Here is a 20,828-nt window from a genome sequence, read left to right as displayed (position 1 = left end):
TGCTGACTCAAGGACATTGATGAATTGTGTGCCACTCTTTGTGTTGGTAAAATAAATGATCCAGATGATTTGTGTGAGTGGAAAATATTTTTTGAGATGAGATCATTTTCCATTGATCAGTTTCAATACATGATAAAACAGTGGGGGAAAAACATAAAAGCAAATTCTCTTCCCAGCCACAGTTTCATATTACAGGATTTTATTGATTAAAAATTACAGAAAGTTGCTGTAGGCAAAACATATCTTGTCCATGACAGTGTTTTGATTAAGACTTTGCAGTTTGTCAATGAGTATTAATTAACTGCCCACTGTGTTTCTAGTACCATGCTAAGTACTCTTGGCAAAGACACACAGAAGCCAGTCTCTGGCTGAGAAATTCTCAGTTTCCTTCAGGGAAACAGGGCCGGCATACTTGAGACAACTATAGAACAATACAAGACTATGTGTACAGTTAGGTAAAATGTCTGATGGAGGTGGTAAATTTTACAATAACTCAGAAAAAATGGAAAGGATGTGCCTCTGTGGAAGGCTCTGAAGAGCTGAGCCCTGGCCGAGCAGTGGGACTGGTGTTGGCCAATGCGAAGGGAGATGAAAAGTACAAGTAAGACTTGAGTAGAGTGAGGTTGTGGAGCATCTAGCAGTGGTTCTCAACCTTCCTAATGCCACGACCCTTTAATACAGTTCCTCATGTTGTGGTGACCCCCCCAACCATAAAATTATTTTCGTTGCTACTTCATAACTGTAATTTTGCTACTGTTATGAATCGTAATGTAAATATCTGATATGCTATATGTGTTTTCCGATGGTCGCGACCCACAGGTTGAGAACCACTGATCTAGGGGCTCTTGTCTCTAAAATAGTTCTTGTCCCATAGATTTTGCTTCCTCCATATCTCTCGAATCTGACCACACCCAGCCTCTCCTCCGCCATGCTTCTTCCTTTCCCTGTAACCTAGACTATGGCTGTTGTCCCCTACTTGGTCTCCCTTTTCCCACACTGACCCCTTCCAATCCATTCTTTTCCCTGTAGACAGAGTGATTTTTTTGGAATGTGAATCTAATCATGTCCTTGATTGTAAAAACTCTCTAATGCATTTCCATTTCTCTCAGGACAAAGATCAATGCAGTTAGCATGGTCTACAAGACCCACTGAGGCCCAGACCCCACTTACCCCATGCCCAACTCTTGTTCTCAGTGTCCTAATCACACCACCCTTATTTTACTTTGTCCCTTCTACCACAGGACCTTTGTACATACTGTTTCCTATCTGATCACTCACCTCACCTAGCTTATTTTCACTCATCAGCACAATAGTCACCCTCTCAAAGAAGTCTTCCTTGACTAGGGTGGTCATATGGCCTTGTTATATATGCTGATAGAATTGTATTCCTCTCCCTTTTAGCTGTTTTCCCAGTTTTGTAATTATAAATGTATTTCTGTAATTGGTCTACGTGTGTCTTCTTTATTGCCTTGAAAGCTTCATAGGAGCAAGGACCAAGCTTATTTTTCTCACCAAAATCTTCTCAGCTCCTAGCACAGTATTTGGTACATAGTAGGTATTTTTTATTTATTGAATGAATAAATAAATATATGTGCATATAAAGGCATGTTGGAAAAGCCTTCCGGGAGTGGAAAGTTTCTATTGGGACACTGTAGAAGGTGGAATAAATAAATAATCCCATGCTCTTAGGAACCATTGGACATTCTAAAAGGAAAGCAGCAGTCAGTATTTAAAAACAGATGGTCAACAACACTTGTTTAGAATGAAAATAAACTAATTAGAATATTCTTATGTTGGGCTAAGAAATAATTACCTTCCAAGTCATGAAATATAGCAGTTGAAAGGCACAGAAAGCACAATTTGGTTTGTATTCTAATACAAGTTGATCATATTATTCATATCTATACTAATAAAAGGGTAATATGCTAATTAGACCGGATGTCTTCCAGACATCCTTCTGGACAAAGTCACAGTGGCGGGGGCCGAGGCAGAGGCAGTTAGGGGCAATCAGGCCGGCAGGGGAGAGGAGTTAGGGGCAATCAGGCTGGCAGGGGAGAGCAGTTAGGGCCGATCAGGCAGGCAGGCAGGCAGAGAGGTTAGGGGTAATCAGGCAGGCAGAGTGGTTAGGGGCAATCAAGCAGGCAGGCAGGTGATCAGTTAGGAGCCAGCAGTCCCAGATTGTGAGAGGGATGCCTGACTGCCTGGAATCGAGCCTAAACCAGCCGTTGGACATCCCTCAAGGGGTCCCAGATTGGAGAGGGTGCAGGCCAGGCTGAGGGATGACACCCCACATACACAAATTTTGTGCACCGGGCCTCTAGTTTAAGAAATAAAAACCAAGAAATATCCTGGACATTTTCAAACTTCATAGATCACAGGGCTGGTTAGCCTCAAAAATATTTATATAGGTAGATATCGAAGCCTGTGAAAGTCACCACTTAGAAGGGAAGGTTGCTCTAAGTGTCTACTCATGTTTAATCTCAGTAATGAGAGTTTTCTTTTCTGTCCAATATCTTATGATTCTAGCATTTTCAATGTCTGATAAAGCTACAAAATATTGAAAGAGATGTTTAAAGTTTTTCACAATAAGTTGATTTACTATTCTTTAAAGAAATTTATAATGATAATACATACATTACACATAAGCGCAAACCCAGAAATGGCAGAAAATGAGGTGTTGTCAACGACTCTTCAAATTCTGGCTTTGTATTAATAAGTGTTATAGCTTCCTGAATGTTTTCTCAGAGCAAGTTGTGTATGTTCTTTTATAAAAGTGTGCATTCTCTTTCTGATATTTAGTAGGAGGGGGAGAAATTTAAGCCCAGAGCCTAGACGGGATCAAATGTTCCATTCCCTTGGCTTACCTGGTCTACATGTTTATCTACAAGGCAACCACAAAGTGCAAGACTGAGCAAAGTGTTCTAATGCCTAACCCTAAGATATAACCTGTAAGGCTGTTGTGTCTAAAACAGGCGGTACTTTGGAGAGAAGATTGGGCTGTATTTTGCCTGGCTGGGCTGGTACACCGGCATGCTCTTCCCAGCTGCCTTCATTGGACTGTTTGTCTTTTTGTATGGAGTCATTACCCTGGATCACTGCCAAGTCAGGTATGGGAGCGTGGGGGAGCCTGCCTTTGCTTCTATTTAAAGATACTGTTTGTGCTTTGTGTCCAAACCATGGGCCCTCTTAGGTTTTTCTTCTGACTTCCTTCTCAGTATCTTCTGGAAAAATGCAAAAGGGTCCATTTACGAAGCCTCACCATCCATTGCCCTCGCTGCTGTGGTCTTCAGCTAGCAAGGAAGCAGAGTTTGCATTTCTGGACACATATGCCATGATTTGTCCACAGAACAAGTCACTTTCATTCACTGGCTGAAATGGACTTTTTCTGCCTTTTTCACTTTTTTTCTTTCTGCTAACTCTGCAAAATGGTGGGTTAACAGTAATTTTGTATGGATTCTGTGTTTTTACAAGGACCTTTTAAACCTAAACTAGAAAGACATCTCACCCACATGCTGGGGCCTTCCAAATGATTCAGTGTTGATGATTATCTTGGCTCTCTCACCAAAATAGAGTTTAAAGTATTCATGGAGATCTTATTGAAAGGCTGGGAAATACTCTTAAATAATACATGTGCCTTTTAGAAGTGATTGCAAGAATAAAAGTGATTGGCCCTGACTTGTGTGGCTCAGTTGGTTAGAACATCGTCCTGTATACTGAGGGGTCCAAATGATTCAGTGTTGATGATTATCTTGGCTCTCTCACCAAAATAGAGTTTAAAGTATTCATGGAGATCTTATTGAAAGGCTGGGAAATACTCTTAAATAATACATGTGCCTTTTAGAAGTGATTGCAAGAATAAAAGTGATTGGCCCTGACCTGTGTGGCTCAGTTGGTTGGAACATCGTCCTGTATACTAAGGGGTGACTGGTTTGATCCCTGGTCAGGGTGCATGAGGGAGGCAACCAATCAATGTTTCTCTCTCACATCAATGTTGTTATCTTTCTCTATCCCTTCCTCTCCATGACTCCCCCCACCCCCCCAAAAAAAAAAAATTAAAAAATTTAAGTGATTAAGTGGCCATCCTGCCTACAAACATATTTTACTTTCTGGTAAAATTGTTACCTAAATGTAGCTTTCTACCAGAACTAATCCCTAATATTTTTACTTATTTCTCCATTATTAGTAGTAACTTTTGTATATAGAAATCTCGACAGGTGCTTTTAAGTATCTCATTGTTCCCATAATTCAGTGTGAAATGGCTTCAAACCTGTGCAGTGTTAGGAATGACTTCTGCATAACTTGGAGTATGACAACCAGTGTTTTGCTTTATGTATTTTTCTGAGTTTAACTTACTAATATGTAAAGCCAAGAAATAGCCTCATAAATAGATAGGTGTATCAAATTATCAAATTGTGCAGGAACTTGTTTATATTAATAACAGATAAGGCTAAGAAGCTTTGAAGATTAAAAATATAATCTACTGGATCTTATTTACTGGTTGAATGTTCTCATGAAATTGGAGGGAGGAAATGCTCTGATGTCATCAAAAAGCAGTGCTTTCTGTTCTCTTTTCCAGTAAAGAAGTCTGCCAAGCTACAGATATCATCATGTGTCCTGTGTGCGATAAATACTGTCCGTTCATGAGGCTGTCAGACAGCTGTGTTTATGCCAAGGTAATTTCAACTATGCAGCATTTCAGGTGGATAGAAATTTACATACACTTTCCTGAGCAACGGGCTAACTCTATTCTCTTTGTCATTTCTGGTCTTTGGTTCACAAGCTTATGTCGTAGCATAGACCTACCTCCATCATTCAGTGTTCTAATCAAATATCTTTGCACCGTGTATAATGTATATATGTATTTAATGTATTGGTTCTATTCATCATCACAAGAAACTGCAGCATGCTGAGTGCAAAAGAGCATAATTGTTAGATTCAGAGAAAGACTCAAATCTCGACTCTTCTCTTTACCACTTGTCAATCAAAGAACAAAGTTATTTTGCCTCTCTGAGCCTCAGTTTTCTCCTTTGTAAAGTTCAGAACATGATACTTGTTTCACACAATTATTATAAGAAAGATAAGATGTATACTGAGCATAGTGCTTGGCAAATGATAATATATCAGTATATGAGAGAAGCCATCATTTTCCTCCTCTTCATCATCATTATTGTCAAAAAGACTTAGGTCTGAGGCTAGTTCAGCTATTTTTACCTCCTTGACCCTGCACAGGTACAGCCATTTTGAGGCTGAGCTTCTCATATCAGAAATGCACACCTGCTCTCTCTGCCCCATGTCATGTCATGTCATGAGGACCAAGGAAGATAGCACATGTGAAAGCGTTTTGAAACAAAGAAAACATATAGCACCATTAATGTCTATACGTTTCTTTGTTTCTTTCTTTTATAGGTTTTTGCATCTCCCTTTCTCATGTTATACCTTATTACTTTATTAAAAGTTTTATATCTAATCAAATTCCTGTAGCGTTTTACTGAGGGGCGGTGTCACTAATGTGTAGCAATAGCTCAAGTATGGGCTGGTGATGACTTTTCCAAGACCCCCTGCCTATATTCCAGACATGAAAGGGTTAGCAGATTTTATTGAACCTCTGTGATCACTGCAGCTTGGATCTATCTGATTACGCTGTTGGCATTGCAGAGTTTTGTTCCTTATAAATGAGTGAACATTTGATAGGCAGCCAGGAGCCCGCCCATCCATGATGTCGTTAGCACTGCAGGTGGCCAGTCTGTGCGGAGCCTGAACCTCAGCAGCCAGCTGTGATTTTAAAAAGATTTGGACTCTTGGTATGTGCATCAGATAGCCAAAAAAAGCACAGAATACTCCCTACCTTTGGAGAGCATACAAATAGAACTGAGTTGATGAGGACAAATTTAACTGAGTGAGCTAGGGAAATATAGATTTCAATGAGGAGAAAAAGAAGTTTGTCAGTAATTTAATTTCTGTTTATTGATTGTCAGTTAAGCCTGAATGATTTGAGTACAAAAATCCTGCTTTGGGGGAATTTCAGAAACTCAGTCTGCTGTTGTTGTTTTGGGGTATATGTTTATTTGGGGGTTTTTATGTGAAAAAGCATGCCTTGCATGAAGTTCTCTCTTCAGAAGATCCAAGATAATTCCTTTAAAAGAACCATCATGTTTGCAGTGCTCAGATTTTATAGGGGTTTCTTTGGGCAGTTATCCTACTGAATATAATATCTAGAACAATAATTTTATAATAATAGCTAGGCTATAGCTATAAAAATAGCTAGGCAACCTACATTTATTCTTTCTAATTCTCATAGCAATTTCAAGGTTGATATTATTATTCCCATTTAACTCAGGATGAAGAGAGGCAAAAATTACTCATCCATGATCACACAGCAGTAAGTGACTGTGCCTTAGTTTATCCGACTACAAAGCACGCCATTCTTCCATACTGAGTCACTAGATTTTTAGATTACAGATTTTAAGTTTACTCTTGCCTCAAAACTTAGTAAAATGAAGGCCTAAGAAGCCTCCAAATGATGAATTGAAGTTGTCCAGACTTTCATTTAGAAAAACTTATCAGAAATGCTAGACTGATTTCCTGGGACTGAGGACATAGGCATCAAATCAGAGCCCATATCCAGTTTAATCAGTGGCTGCTCTGTTGATCAGGAATGTTTTCTTCTCAACCCTTATATTTGTAAGGTTCAGCCACCAGCTTTAACTGATTTATGCAGAAAGGGACACATTGGCTCATGGCCCTGGAAAAAAAACACTGGAATAGTTGCCATTATCTGAGCACAAGGGCTCAGCCTAGAACTGGTCCTCCAGGTCCCCAAGTGTTGCTCTCTTGCCACTTGTCTACATGATCATTCTGCAGACAGGTTCTCATCACAGGATGGGGATGGTGGCTGCTGACCACCATAGCTCCAGGCTTACATTTTCCTCCCTTTATCTCTTTAAGTGTATTTTTGTACTTATTTTAAATTCTTCGTCTGCTGTTACAGAATATCTGTTTCCGAAGGTAGATGTTGCCTAGTTTCTCAGGGTCTTTGTTTGGTTTTGTGTTTTGCTAGTTCCCAGAATCTACTATCTTGCTTCTCTAGGGTTGCCTGTGGCAGAGGGAGCCATCAGCTTATGCTACCTTACCATCTTAGTAGGAACCAGATGTCCCTGTTAACTCGCCAACCCTCCTGACTCACATATTCACTGCAGCAGAAAAGGGTCTCTCTCCAAATGTTCGCACACCAGTCCCTGGGAAGGACTCAGGGTATTTCTGTTTGAGCTGTGTGCCCTCTAGTGACCTGATAAGAGAGTTCTGTTACCTGGAGAAAGGAGGGAAAGATGACCTGAGCAACTGGCAGTAACAACGATCCCAATCCCATTCCAGAATCTACACTGATGGTGCCAGCTACAATGTCTACCAACTCCCAGGGAATGCCCTAGTGCTGAGCACACACCACCCACAAGCCACTGGGACTCTTGGGCTTGATTTTATGCCAGGCGCCCAATATGCAGCTTACCACTACCCCGGCATATGAAATAAATTTGCTTTAGACTTTTATCTCTCTTTCGATGTTTGAATGTTGCCTTCTCTCCTAATGTTCAAGAGAGAGAGAGAGAGAGAGAGAGAGAGAGAGAGAGAGAGAGAGGGAGGGAGGGAGGGAAAGCATAAACTTTTGGAAGTATTTGAATATTTCATACTCTGATGTAGCAGAATAAGATCTGTTTAGGCTTGGCACATTCTCTGAGGGACAATAAAGTATGCTTTATAGCGAGCTATAAAGCACCAAAAAAAAGTTATCCTTTATGAATATATCAGTCATCATTTCAATTTGGCATGATATTGGTGTGATTTATCCTGGAGGCAGAAATGAGCCTGCCAGTTTTGCAGCAAGAATATTTTTGCTTTCTGCGGTGGGTGTGCGATAGAATATATTATTCTAACAATAAAGTACTTGCTAGCTGTGTTTGTTATGTGTGCTAGGCAAATATAGTGATTACCCAAGGCTTTCATACAGGTGGAAGTGGATCTTGTTAATGCTCTACTTTCTCCTCTTCATAATGCTGAAACCCAGAGGGCAGCCCAGAAAATGTTTGCTCAAAGCTACACAAAATAGCGATGTTTTCAAAGTGAATGAATGAGGCATTAAAAACAGTGCTTGGGGAATCAGAAACCTTTAAAGTACAACAGTAATACCTCTTAAATATATCCAAATACATATGTTGCACATATATTAGTTTTTATAGTGCACAAAAGGAAATCCTTAGTAGCACTATTGGGGCTGCTGAGAAATGTTCAGCTAGCTGAGACTCACCTGAAGGGAACAAGCTCTCGCTTCCATTCACAGTCAGAGGAATTCCCTTCTTGATTATGATCCAAAAGGAGTATCTTCCAAAGAAACCTGGCAAAAGTCATTGCATCATCATAGCTATTTTTACAGAACTAGAAAAAAATGTGAATTGGAATATAGCATATGGGAAGTTAGCTTAACTGTGATTCATAATGTTCCCAGGTCACCCACCTTTTTGACAATGGAGCCACTGTCTTCTTTGCTGTGTTCATGGCAGTCTGGGGTAAGTGTTCCACATCCATGGAACTTGAGTTCCCCTCATATGCTCTCTGATACGTTCCTTTAGAAATCTGACTTTGGCCCAGTTGTTGTGGATTGGTGGTTGAGATTGACTTATGAACCAGGAGGTCATGGTTCAATTCCCAGTCAGGGCCCATGTCTGAGTTGCAGGCTCAATCCCCAGTATGGAGCATGCAGAAGGCAGCCAATTAATGATGCTCTCTCATCATTGATGTTTTTATCTCTCTCTCCCTCTCCCTTCCTCTCTGAAATCAATAAAAATATATTTTAAAAAACACACAGAAATCTGACTTTGGATTTTGAAAGGAAGAAGCTGGAGTAAATTCAGTTGCCTGTTCTATTAGACACAAGCTGATACATAATTCATGTGGCTTATTTAAAAAGTGATACTGTAAAGAAGAAACATGTCTGCTTTCTCTTAAACCTTCAACAATTACATAGCATTACATATTTTGAGTAAATTTGCCTTCTGTTGGAGATAAAACAGAAAGATATGATGAGATCCAAATACCCATCTCAGGATGATATAGGATTTTCGATTGTGTGTGGGATCTTTTAATTAGGCTAATGCATGAGTAACCACGTCTGGTTTTCTTCCAATTCTGGTCAAAATGACCCTCTATAAACAAAAGCTACTTAAAAGGCTGGATCGAGTCCTTTTATGTAACTTCAAGCCATAATAACGAGGTGTGATGGAACATTCACTTATAGAATTAATCCAAAGTTATTAACCCACTTCTTTGTAAAATGAGTCTCATTTTAATGGGTTATCTTCTTAGTCAAATAATTATAAGCTTTAAGTTAATAGTGGAGAAAATATCCTGGACAAATTCATAGTGAACAATGAATGGTGGTTACCTTTGACGAGCAGAATTCGTGGAAGGGTAAGTGTGAACAGTGACAAGAGACAGCATTTTTACACTATATATTTTCAGTTTGATTTGAATTTTTTTTCAATGATTATGTATTTTTTTCTAGAATTTTAATACCAAATGTGAATTTGGATGTTACCAAACTCCACTAACTCGAGGCTTAGGCTCATGTTGTTCCTTCTGTCTGGAATGAATATCAGCATCTTCCCCATCTTTCTGGGCCCAGCTGAAATGTCATCTGCTCCAGCCAGAAGATGTCTTTCTTCTTTGAACTTTTATAGCATTTGGTTCATATCATTTTAGTGGAACTTGTAATCATATTCACATATAATTTATCTTTCTTAAGGACCATATTATCACAGGAGAACTCATGCATTTCTTTTAAGACAGAGAGATTCATATTGGATGGATGGATGGATTGGGAAAGAGAAGGAAATTGCCAAAAGGATTTATGAGATGAAAGTGTTTAAATAATCTTTGACGAGTAGAAATATAAAGCCCTGTTCTCTTGAGGATGGCCTACCTAGAGATCTTCAAAGGAAAATTGTCCCACCCATCACAGCTTTGTTAAAGAGACATATTTTTATTTCTGTGACTTCAGCCCCTTTCAGCCAGTGGGTATTTGACCCAAGATCAGTCAAACCCTAGGTTGGTGAGTGGCCTGGGAGAAGACCTGACGTTCCTCATTCTCATGAATGTGGGGTAGGAAATGCAGATAGAGACAGGAACTTAGCAGTAGGAACTGACAGGGAAGGATGCAGAAAGGGTGTAGAGGAGGAAGCGAGAGATTGAGATTGACCATCAGGGAGAAGTAGGGATCAGGAGGAATTATGAGAAGGCTGAAGTTAAGAGAAATCAGAACCTACAGACAAGCAATAAAGAGCTAGTGAAAAAGATATAGAATACAGGTGCAGAAGCCAACTGGTGGCCAACTGAAAGAAAATGTGGAACAATCCCCCATAGAGAAGCAAAGAGTGTAGCCAAGCCATCTTATTGGTGGGTATCAACGTGAAGACCAGAGTCTCTTGTGACTAGGGTGTCTCAAGCTGCCGGCTTCTGTACACTGTCTCTGAATAGGCCCAGTCTTTGATTCCCATATAATTCCCGCCTCCCTTGGTGGGCCTTGCGGAAAGCCTTCACTATTTGTGTGTGTCTGTCCCTCGCAAACAAAGGAAGCCAATCATTAACAGAGTTTTGGTTACTGGACTGAGCTCTCAGATCAAGAATGTGTATTTGATTTTCCTAGACCATATTATTATCAGTAACCATGATCAGGAAGTATAATAAACCATCCACTGCTTAACCTTTGCCATGATTACATGTAAGGAAACTTTAAAAATATATACTTATTCTTAAGTCAGTGATTCCCAAACTCTTTCAAGTCATAGCACACATAGAAAATGATAAGATTTTAACAATGTACTGATGCATGTGAAGGAGCCTGCTCAGGGCCTAGGATAATACTCCTGAAAGACCCTAGCCCCAGCCACCCTGAGGGCCAAAGGGATTATTATCTCTTGCAGGCCTGTAGTCCATTCCTGTCATACCCATTGGGAAGCACTGCTTTGTGCTACTCGTCTACTGTATAATGAGTTAATGCTTCTGTAGAGAGAAATGTATTCTGGAAGAATTTACATACAAAACTTCCTTACCCACTTCAATGTTTCACCCATTTTAGATATACTTTGACTGAAATCATGTTTTCTCTCTGAGACTATATGTAGGAGTGAAGTTCTGGGATAATGACATTTGTCTATAAAACAGAGGTTCTCATCTCCACCCCTCACTGAATACCACCGCTACAAAGGCGATTGTGTCCCTTTCTTGCAACTTGGAATGTCTTATGCTGGGCATAATAAAAAGGTTTGATTTTATCCTGCCAATCTCAACTGATTGATTGGTGGTGATTACCTGTAGGATGGAGTTGGGAAGCTTCTGAGGATGGAAGTAGGTGGATTGGAGGTTTGACAGTCCTTGTACCTTGGAGGGTATTCAGTAAGACTCTGACAGATGTTTTGTAATAACCCTTGGGCACAAGGGAACATTTTAGGTTCATTCCAGACAATGTAAGCCTGGAATAATTCATCCTCTGAATTGCTTTGTTTTAGTTGAAAATTTATTGCTTAAATCTTATATTGTTCCCAGAAAAATAATGAGAAAAAGAATGATTTACACCAGGTGTTTCTTTATAGATAGGGCTATGTCTTCTGTAGAAATCTGGAATGGGAGGCAATAATAACAATTATAATAATAATATTCACTATTGAGGGCTTATGTTCTGGACACTGTGTTAAGCATTGTACAGTATCATCTCAGTTAATCTTTATAGCAACCTTTGAAGAAAGTACTAGTACTGTTGTTATCCCCGTGTGATAGATGAGGAAACTAAGGCAGTAGCTAGAAAGTGGCAAAGCCAAGACTTCAACACGCAAGTCTCAGCTCCCACAGTCTACGCCCAGGTTCAGATATTCTGTGTAACATGAGAACTTTCAGATAAAAGACTATTATGCTCACCCTGAGCCACATTTATACTGCTTTGCAATGGTATATTCTATAAAAGTGTGTCAGTCCTAATGGAGCCCAGTTTAATGGTCTCAGGATCATTCTTTTTTAAAAAATATATTTTTATTGATTTTAGAGAGAGGAGAAAACAGACGGATAAAGAGATAAAAACATCAATGAGAGAAACATCAATCAGCTGTCTCCTACATGTCCCCTACTGGGGATCAAGCCTGCATACTAGGCATGTGCCTGACCAGGAATCAAACCTATGACCTCTTGGTTCATAGGTTGACACTCAACCACTGAGTCACCCTGGCCAGGCAGGATCATTCTTTATGATTAACAAGTTGCAACATTTAAGAAAAGAAACTTTATTTTTGAGAAATTGCTCCATATGAAGATATTGAGAACAGATGTAAGTGGTTTACTAGACCTGGAAGACATGGGGTGATATGCTTGTTTTGTTGCCTTTTGCTTTGTGTATTCACTAGAGAAACAATAAGGCCCATTTGGAAACAGTCTGTAACAGTTGGGAAGGCCTTTGTGTGGAGCTAGAACTCCACTACCATTGTTCATATTCACAGGTCTGTGGTAGCAGGGCCTCTTGGGGACCCTGGAAGTATACTAGGAGCCCAGGGCTCTGGGCTTGAGCCAAGTGGCTCTTTCCTTTGTGCTCATTTTTGTTCAGAAAGATTCAAGAGACAAACCAATTATGGCCTGAGTTGGCTTTTCTCCCTAGGGAAAAAAAAAATGAGTCATTAGGGAGCTAGTTGTTGGTGGAGACTTGTCAGCAAACAGATTATTCCCCTCTGTTCTTCATTTACTAGTATGTTTTTCCTTTCCTTCCTGTTTTTTCCTACTTTAAGTGTTGACCAAAATTAAATTATTCCCAGTAAACAAACAAATCAAGGTTCTTAGAGCTCTCTGATCAATAACAAGATTGTGGTTCTTTTTATGCAAATTCAAAGATTCTGATCCTGTCAGTAATTTGTGAATGAAGTTTGTCTCAGTTTTTGAAAATAATTTTTTTTGTTAATCCTCACCCAAGGATATTTTTCCATTGATTTTTAGAGAGAGTGGAAGGGAGGGGGAGAGACAAAGAGAGAGAAACATAGATGTGAGAGAGACATATCCATCAGTTGCCTCACGCATGCGCCCTGACCAGGGCTGCGGATGGAGTTTGCAACTGAGGTACGTGCCCTTGACTGGAATCGAACGTGGGGCCCCTCAGTACGTGGGCTGATGCTCTATCCACTGAGCCAAACCAGCTAGGGCTGAAAATAAATTTTATAATAATTGGCCTTTTATTTCTAGATATTTGCACTACTTTATCTTTTGTAATCTTATTTCTATGCTGAGTGCCATGAGTCATCCTCATGAGTCATCAAACCTGGAGGTGGCCTTGGGGACCCCAACACAACCAGACTCACAGGAAGGATGCCAGTGGGAAATGGCCACTCAGCGCTGGCACTTTTATTAATCTCCACAGACATTCATTTATTTTAATTTCCCTCTCCAAGAATTAAGCACTTGATTCGTTTAGGTGTGGGTTTCTTACCAACTATAATTACTCTGAACTTTTCAGATTTTGGAAAGGCGCATGGCATATGTATTATGTAACACTCAGCAGGTCTGGGAAGGACCCCATATTCAAATACAGTCATATGGCTGCTTTCAATGTGTGGATTTCCTCACTTAGAGGGGTAAATGGAGGCGATTAGAATTCTAATGTCAGTCCAGGTCAGAACCTGCCACAAGATGAGTTTTTGCTAAACTTTGGGGCAGGGGGACAGAACTTAGAATTTTTAGATCATTTTGAATTTTAGCATTTCATATAGGGAACATAGACCTATATTGCCATTTTTCTTTGGCTTAGAAGGACATGGAGAGTTAGAAAAGTTCACTGATTTGCCAAGAGTAGTACTGGTTATATCTGAACTAGATTTCAAACCTACGATAGATCATATGCCAGCAAGCTCTTAATTATTATCCTATACAGCCTTTCCAGTTACTCATTTTAAAAATATATGTTCTATGTTCAAATGCCACTAATGGGGAGTTCGTGTGAGGGCAAGGCAGAATAGGAAAGATGAAAGTAATTATCTTTCTTTGGAATGGGCATTCGGATATTTACATTTCCTCATGAAACGAATTTCAAATACGTGACATTCTTGCCTCTGTAAGTCTAACTTCACAGCAAGCCCAACAGAGTTAGGCTCATCAACTCTGCCTCCCATGGCGTCCCTGTGGTATCTTTAGTTACATTTGCTCTCAAAGTTTGTGTGTGTGTATGCCTGTGTGTCACTCATTTGGCTTGTGACTTCCAAGGCAGCAAGATTGTGTCTTGATTTTTTTTTCACCTCTCTCTGTCATTGTAGAGTGTTCAGTAATTCATTTGAGTAGATCTTTTAAAATAGAAATGAGTAGAAAGTTATTTTGTCTAGTTAAGGATTACCCCCAGATTTCCCCGGGTGGGGATGCCAACACTTGTTGGAAAAGGTTCTTAACAGAATTTACACCATGTGCCTTCAATGCAACAATAAAGACATGGTTTTTTTGTTGTTGTTTTTTTAAAAAGAGAGAGAGAGAGAGAGAGAGAGAGATGCAGTAGGATTTCTTCCTCCAATAAAATAGCTTCCTTCAATGAAATAGAAAAAAAATACATTTTACATAGGTATTTCCTGCAAGGAGGATTTGGGGAACCAGTCATCACTGCCAATCAAATACTGCTAGTTTTTATTTTTGCCACTGCCTCTGACTTTTAAAAATAAACATGCCATCAATTAGAAAGGTGTTAGTAACCGAGTTTTCTGTATTCTTACATCCTGAGAGCCCTGTCATTCTAATAAGTCTGTTCTGTCTCGACTTGCAAATTAGCTTAATTTATTCTAAATGAAATCTCTGATTTTTTATTATGCAGGAGACAAGCTTGGTAATTCTCTGAAAACATTCCTACTTATGTTAGATTAGCGGGAAGTTCTGATGCTCAAGGATGCTTACACAAACAGCTGTCATTCTTTGCAATGGCTTCATTACTTAGCGGCACAGTTAACAGCATTGCTTTTTGTTCAAATGTTCGTGTCTTTCTGTGCTTGTTCCAGCGACAGTTTTCCTGGAGTTTTGGAAAAGACGGCGAGCAGTAATTGCTTATGACTGGGATTTGATAGACTGGGAAGAGGAAGAGGTTTGTATCATTTACACCGGAATTTTATAAAGCGAATCACCAAGAAATACACAGTCCCCTTCAGTTATCACTTCCTGCACTGTGAGAGAAGCCAGGTTTACTCATGAAGCATTGCGGTATCTGTTTTTGCAGAAAACTCTTAAGTAGTCTAGAAACCACAAACAGAATTAAAAAGAAATTTTTTTTTTGATTGCTTAGTGGAATCAAAGTCCATAGCTAAGTAAATCACTTTACTTTTAAATAGAGGCATCCAAAGGATTGGTAATAAGATTTGTTTAGCTTTCTTCGATATTATCCATTGCTTCACTTCAGCAGAAGGAGAGCGATAGTTTTACAAACTTAGGCACATGCAAGCAAATGCCCCCTAAGAGAACTGTTCCTGGGCAATGTTTCCGGGAGCTCTCCAGGACCCTGGACAGAGCCCAGAGGCATGCACAAAGTCAGCATTCCCCGAAGTGCGAAATGCTGAGCTGAAAACTCTCCTCAAGCTGCCTCCTTGATGGGTGTGGCTAAATGCAGGGCCAGCTCTAGATAAGTCTGTCAAGGAGAGGTAACCTCAGACTGAAGTTCCCCCCACCCCCTCCCAGCTCCACCACTCTCCCCTTTTAGGCCAATACACTGTGCCCTCTCCCAACCTAGGTCTGGTCTTCATCCTCTTCTCACCCCATTCCTGTCAGAAGTCTCTCACGCACCCTTGCTGGTCTTGGTCACTACATCAGACCCTACTTCCCTTGTCAGCCCAATCTAGGCCTGAACTCTTCTTTCCTTCCTCTCATTCATTATCTCTTACCTTCCTGAATCCCATTTCTTGAGAGCCTTGTTGTGGCAGAAAATCAGATAAACTAATCACATGTGCTGTGATGATGGGTATTTAATGGGTGTTTTCCTGCTATGCATATATATTTTTATATGTTAAAAGGAATATTCTGGAAACACAAATGAGAATTTAGCCCTGTGGTTGGCTCGGTGGTGGAGATCATTTTGAAAAGTATTTTTGTTTGTTTTTCTTCAAATCACACCTGGTAACTTTTTCTCCTCATGCCCTTGAATACATTTGGGCAGTTCTAGATCTGGAAATAATACTGGGATTTCCAGCAATCCTTGTTTGTTGGGTAAGGACTCTGTCATGTTTTTGTAAGTATTCCCCAGTAAACGATTTCTGAACTGTCCAGGTGACTGGAGTTTAGCGACAGCTTCCAGGCCGCATGGGGACTTCCCCCCAGGTGAAGCTGTTCTGCTGTTTCTTGTCACGTGTTCATCAGAACGACTTTCAAATGGGATTTTTATTTCCTGGGAATTTGAGTCACCACCAAGCAATCCTGTCATCTTTGGACTTTTTTCACTTCCAAAGAAAAGAGGTGTTTCTAAATTTTCCTCTTTCAGTGATACTGTATGGAATTATTTAAGTAAGTTGGACAAAACCAGTCTAAAAGTCACAGTTGGCACTTTTGGTGGGCCCGAAGCGCAGGTACCCTCAGGATAAACATCTCTTGTAAGTCTGGAGCCCTCTGTCTTCCCAACCCTGTTAAAAAGCTTGAACCAACCCCAGCTGGTTTTGCTCAGTGGATAGAGTGTTGGCCTGCTGACTGAAGAGTCCCAGGTTCGATTTCAGTTGGGGCACGTGCCCGAATTGTGGGCTCGATTCCCAGTAGGGGGCCTGTAAGAGAGGGCTGATCAGTGGTTCTCTCTCATCATTGATGTTTCTCTCTCTTCCTCTCCCTTCCTCTCTGAAATCAATAAAGATATACTAAAACAAAACAAAACACATGTAAATGCACAGCATTAAAAAAAAAAATCTTGAACCATTCTTTGCTCTTGCCAGATGGCTCAGTAGGTTGGAGCATTATTCATACTCCTGTTTGATCCCAGGTCAGGGCACTTATGGAAAGCAAGCAATCAATGTTTCTGTTAGGGTTTAGCCAGTGACCTGGGCTGTGATAGAATTCACAACTAAAAGAAGAGATGCAGAGAGGAAGTTTGTTTTACTTTCCATGAAAGGAAAGGGTCAAGTATCACTATTCAGCACAGGGCAATAAACAAAGGGCAACTTCCCCTTTTAAGTCTTTTGGCTGTTGCTATGCGACAAGGAAGGGAGGAGGATATTGGGCTGAAGTTGAGCAGGTACCAGGGGTGTTTGTCCTGAAAAATTATAGTTTGTTTGTTTTTCAGGAGACAGTCTGGCAGATGCCCTACAGAAGTGTCTTATCAGTATTTTTCTCAAACCTATAAAACATGCTTAGAGCAAAAGTTATGAAGAGTTCAAAAGAGGCATATTTGAAGGGGAGGGGAGAAGGGAACTTTCTACTAACTAGAAACTCCTTGGCGTGAATTATCCCTGAGCTATAAAAACAGTAGGGAGGATGGGAAGTGCAAGAATGTAGCCTTGAGAGTAGCTTGCCTTGCCTTGCCTTGCCGTTTTAACAGAGGAGCTGTTTGACTCAGAGAAGCTAACAATCCAGGGTTTTAATTACCAGGTGCTTCTCATACATTGTGGAAAGCCACAGCAAATAAAAAGAAAGGCCCTTTTGCTGTCCTTACTGGTTCGTTCTCTCCCTCTCTCTCCCCCTCCCCTTTCCTCTCTGTAAAATCAATAATATATAATCTTCAACTGAGGATTAAAAAAAAAAAAGCTTGAACCATTCTTTCACTCAGCATACATTTTGCAGGACCTGCCTCAGTAGCCATGTGAAGTTCCAGTTCTCAGTTTGAGATTCACTGTAGAAATGTCTCTTCTAGCCTGTGCTGCTCAGCTTGCTGTGCAGAAATGCCCAGACTTGCTGCATGCCTCCTTGAGGGGTCAACCGGGGTATTCGTGTGCCAGGGCTGCTATTAAAAAGTACCACATGGGTGGCTTACCAGGTAAACAACAGAAACGTATTGTCTCAGAGCTCTGGAGGCTGGAAGTCTGAGGTCAAGGTATCAGCAGGGTTGGTTTCTTCTATGGCTCTGTGGGAAGAATCTGTTCCAGGCCCTTCCTCTTGGCTTATAGATGCCCATCTACTCCCTGAGCCTTCTTCTCTTTGTGTCTCTGTCTAAATTTTCCCTTACGAGAACACTAGTCATACTGGGTCAGGTCACAGTGATGGCGAACCTTTTGAGCGCGGCGTGTCAGCATTTTGAAAAACCCTAACTTAACTCTGGTGCCGTGTCACATATAGAAATGTTTTGATCTTTGCAACCAGAGTAAAACAAAGATTTATATTTTTGATATTTATTTTATATATTTAAATGCCATTTAACAAAGAAAAATCAACCAAAAAAATGAGTTCGCGTATCACCTCTGACACGCATGTTATAGGTTCGCCATCACTGGGTGAGGAGCTACCCTACTGGCCGCATTTTATCTTAATTACCTCTGCAAAGACTTTGTTTCCAAATGCAGTCACATACGGAGGTCCTGTGGGTTAGCACTTCAATATATAAAGTCATGTGGGGGACAAGTTCAGCTGATAAGACCCAGGAAGACAGGCCTGGCTCCGTGACTGGCCTCAGTTGCTTGATGATTAACTCAACAGCTCTTAATGACACCGCCTGACAAATTAGAAGTTTCCCAAAGAAGCAGATTATTCTAGGTCTGTTCTACTTACACCCTTAAGTATAACTGCCTAAAATAAAGGAAAGGAGTCAGGACCTGTTTCTGTGTCCCCCTTCCCTTCCCTATGACCTGCCCTTGAGTGAAGTCCAGCATTGGGCACAGCCAGGCTGCCGTTCCTGCTACAGGCTGTGCACATTCTTCACAATCTTCCATCAGCTGCTGCTTCGCTTTCTGCAGGTACCTTCATCCGAGTCTTGAGTGTTTCTACCTAGATTGGCTCAATCTCCATTTCACCAGGGTTTCCGCTCACTTTCTCTCCTCTTGTTAGACACTCAAATACAACATGTACTTAATTAACTGGAACGACTTCAACATACCCTCTTGCTGATTACCTTTTCCTAATCCCATAATTGCTTTTCACGTTAGATGGGGCCCCAACTAATTGAAATAAAATCTCAGCTTGATTTAGAAGTGGAGGAGCGTTGATGTTAGCTGGATTTGAAAGGTATTTACTTTGTTTTCAATACCAATTAAGAAGACATTTAAAATCTGTGGTTAACATGAATGACTCCTTTAGGGGCTTATTTAAAAAAAAAAAATAGAGAAACCATGGTTTTCAATGCCTACACTAGGAAAAAAAAAAAAAAAACAAGATTGGAGAATACTAAGAGTTGGATTGCCATTATAACTCATACAATGAGTCCTAACTGGTTTTGCTCAGTGGATAGAGCTTCAACCTGTGGATTGAAGGGTCCCACATTTGATTCCGGTCAAGGGCATATACCTTGTTGCAGGTTCAATCCCGTCCCGGGACACACGAGGGAGGCAACTGATCGATATGTCTCTTTCACATCAAGGTTTCTCTCTGTCTCTTCCCCTACAGTTCACTCTCTTTCTTAAAAAATAAATAAATAAATCATATATATATCAATGAAAAATATCAGGTGAAGATTAACCCCCCCCCAAAAAAAAGCACACCCATTTAGAGCTCAAAAAAGATGAACAAGCAAAAGAAATAGAAGCAGCAGCCATTAAGATGAAATTTGAGAAAAATGTATCATAGAACCATGAGAAGAGATTGATGAAAAATGGTTGGTTATATCAAATGCTAAGAGGTCAAGAAATAGAAAAAAAGTAAAATTAAAAAATGTATAATGAATTTTGAACATTTTGCTGTTCAGAAGCTTTCTTTGTCCATGTGTCCGTTTCACTTCCTGGTCATGAAAGTAAAAGCTACTACGTTGTTTCAAACCACTTGAGACAGGACAGGTGGTCCCTTTTCTCATCTCAGCGTTCTTCAAGCATAGTTTCATAAGGTAATAGCCATTTAACTATTAGTCTAAATCACATTGCCTTGATGATAATAAAGAAAGATCATCAAAAATGATTATTTTTTCTTATCATGTGCGCACCTCTTCAGAGCATAAAATGTGCCTGTTTGTTTTTTAGGAAGAAATACGGCCCCAGTTTGAAGCCAAGTATTCCAAGAAGGAGCGGATGAACCCCATTTCGGGAAAGCCAGAACCATACCAAGCGTTTACAGATAAATGCAGCCGACTGATCGTGTCTGCATCAGGAATATTTTTTATGGTTTGGAACCTTTTTACAGAACTCTTTTATTTGCTTCATACAGTACACACTTCTAACATGGTAGCAACACTAATTATGTCATGCATTTGCCTAGTTTTACAAAACATCCTTTTTATGTTCTGTGATTTAATCCTCACAACTCCATGAGGTGATACAAGGATATTGTTCCCATTATACAAGTAGAGCAATGAGACTCAGGAAGGTTAGGGGCTTGTCCAGTTAGCCACTAAATAGCTGGTAAACTGCCAAAAGCTCAGATCCTCTACTTTTAATCCAATATTCCTCACAACTCCATGAGGTGATACAAGGATATTCTTCCGATTATACAAGTAGAGCAAAAAGTTAAGGGGCTTGCCCAGTTAGCCACTAAATAGCCAGTAAACTGCCAAAAGCTCAGATCCTCTACTTTAATCCAATATTCTTTTGACTTGCCTCTCTATGCCATGCTGAAAGGAACTAAGAATATGAGCCAGGACCCACAGCAGTGTTTTTCAAACTTTTTTTTTAGCATGCCCATGTAAGAAATATATTCTCTTTCATGACCCAGTATGTATTTTGCAAATCCTATAT

The 20,828-nt window shown here is 40.2% G+C and overlaps 1 protein-coding gene across 3 annotated transcripts in view; it reads left to right on the top strand.

Annotated features, from left to right (window-relative positions):
* Nucleotides 1–20,828, top strand: part of ANO4 (anoctamin 4) — a 241,271-nt gene that overhangs the window by 188,077 nt on the left and 32,366 nt on the right. For all 3 annotated transcript variants that reach the window (XM_015567602.1, XM_015567603.1, XM_006769374.2), the window contains 5 exons: nucleotides 2,973–3,107; nucleotides 4,577–4,673; nucleotides 8,498–8,558; nucleotides 15,051–15,133; nucleotides 20,118–20,258. In XM_015567602.1, coding sequence (XP_015423088.1) covers nucleotides 2,973–3,107; nucleotides 4,577–4,673; nucleotides 8,498–8,558; nucleotides 15,051–15,133; nucleotides 20,118–20,258 — 517 coding nt within the window. The remainder of the gene's footprint in view (nucleotides 1–2,972; nucleotides 3,108–4,576; nucleotides 4,674–8,497; nucleotides 8,559–15,050; nucleotides 15,134–20,117; nucleotides 20,259–20,828) is intronic.

The sequence above is a fragment of the Myotis davidii genome, unplaced genomic scaffold, assembly GCF_000327345.1.
Source record: "Myotis davidii unplaced genomic scaffold, ASM32734v1 scaffold120, whole genome shotgun sequence".
Taxonomy (NCBI): domain Eukaryota; kingdom Metazoa; phylum Chordata; class Mammalia; order Chiroptera; family Vespertilionidae; genus Myotis; species Myotis davidii.
This window is presented reverse-complemented; position numbering and strand designations above follow the sequence as displayed.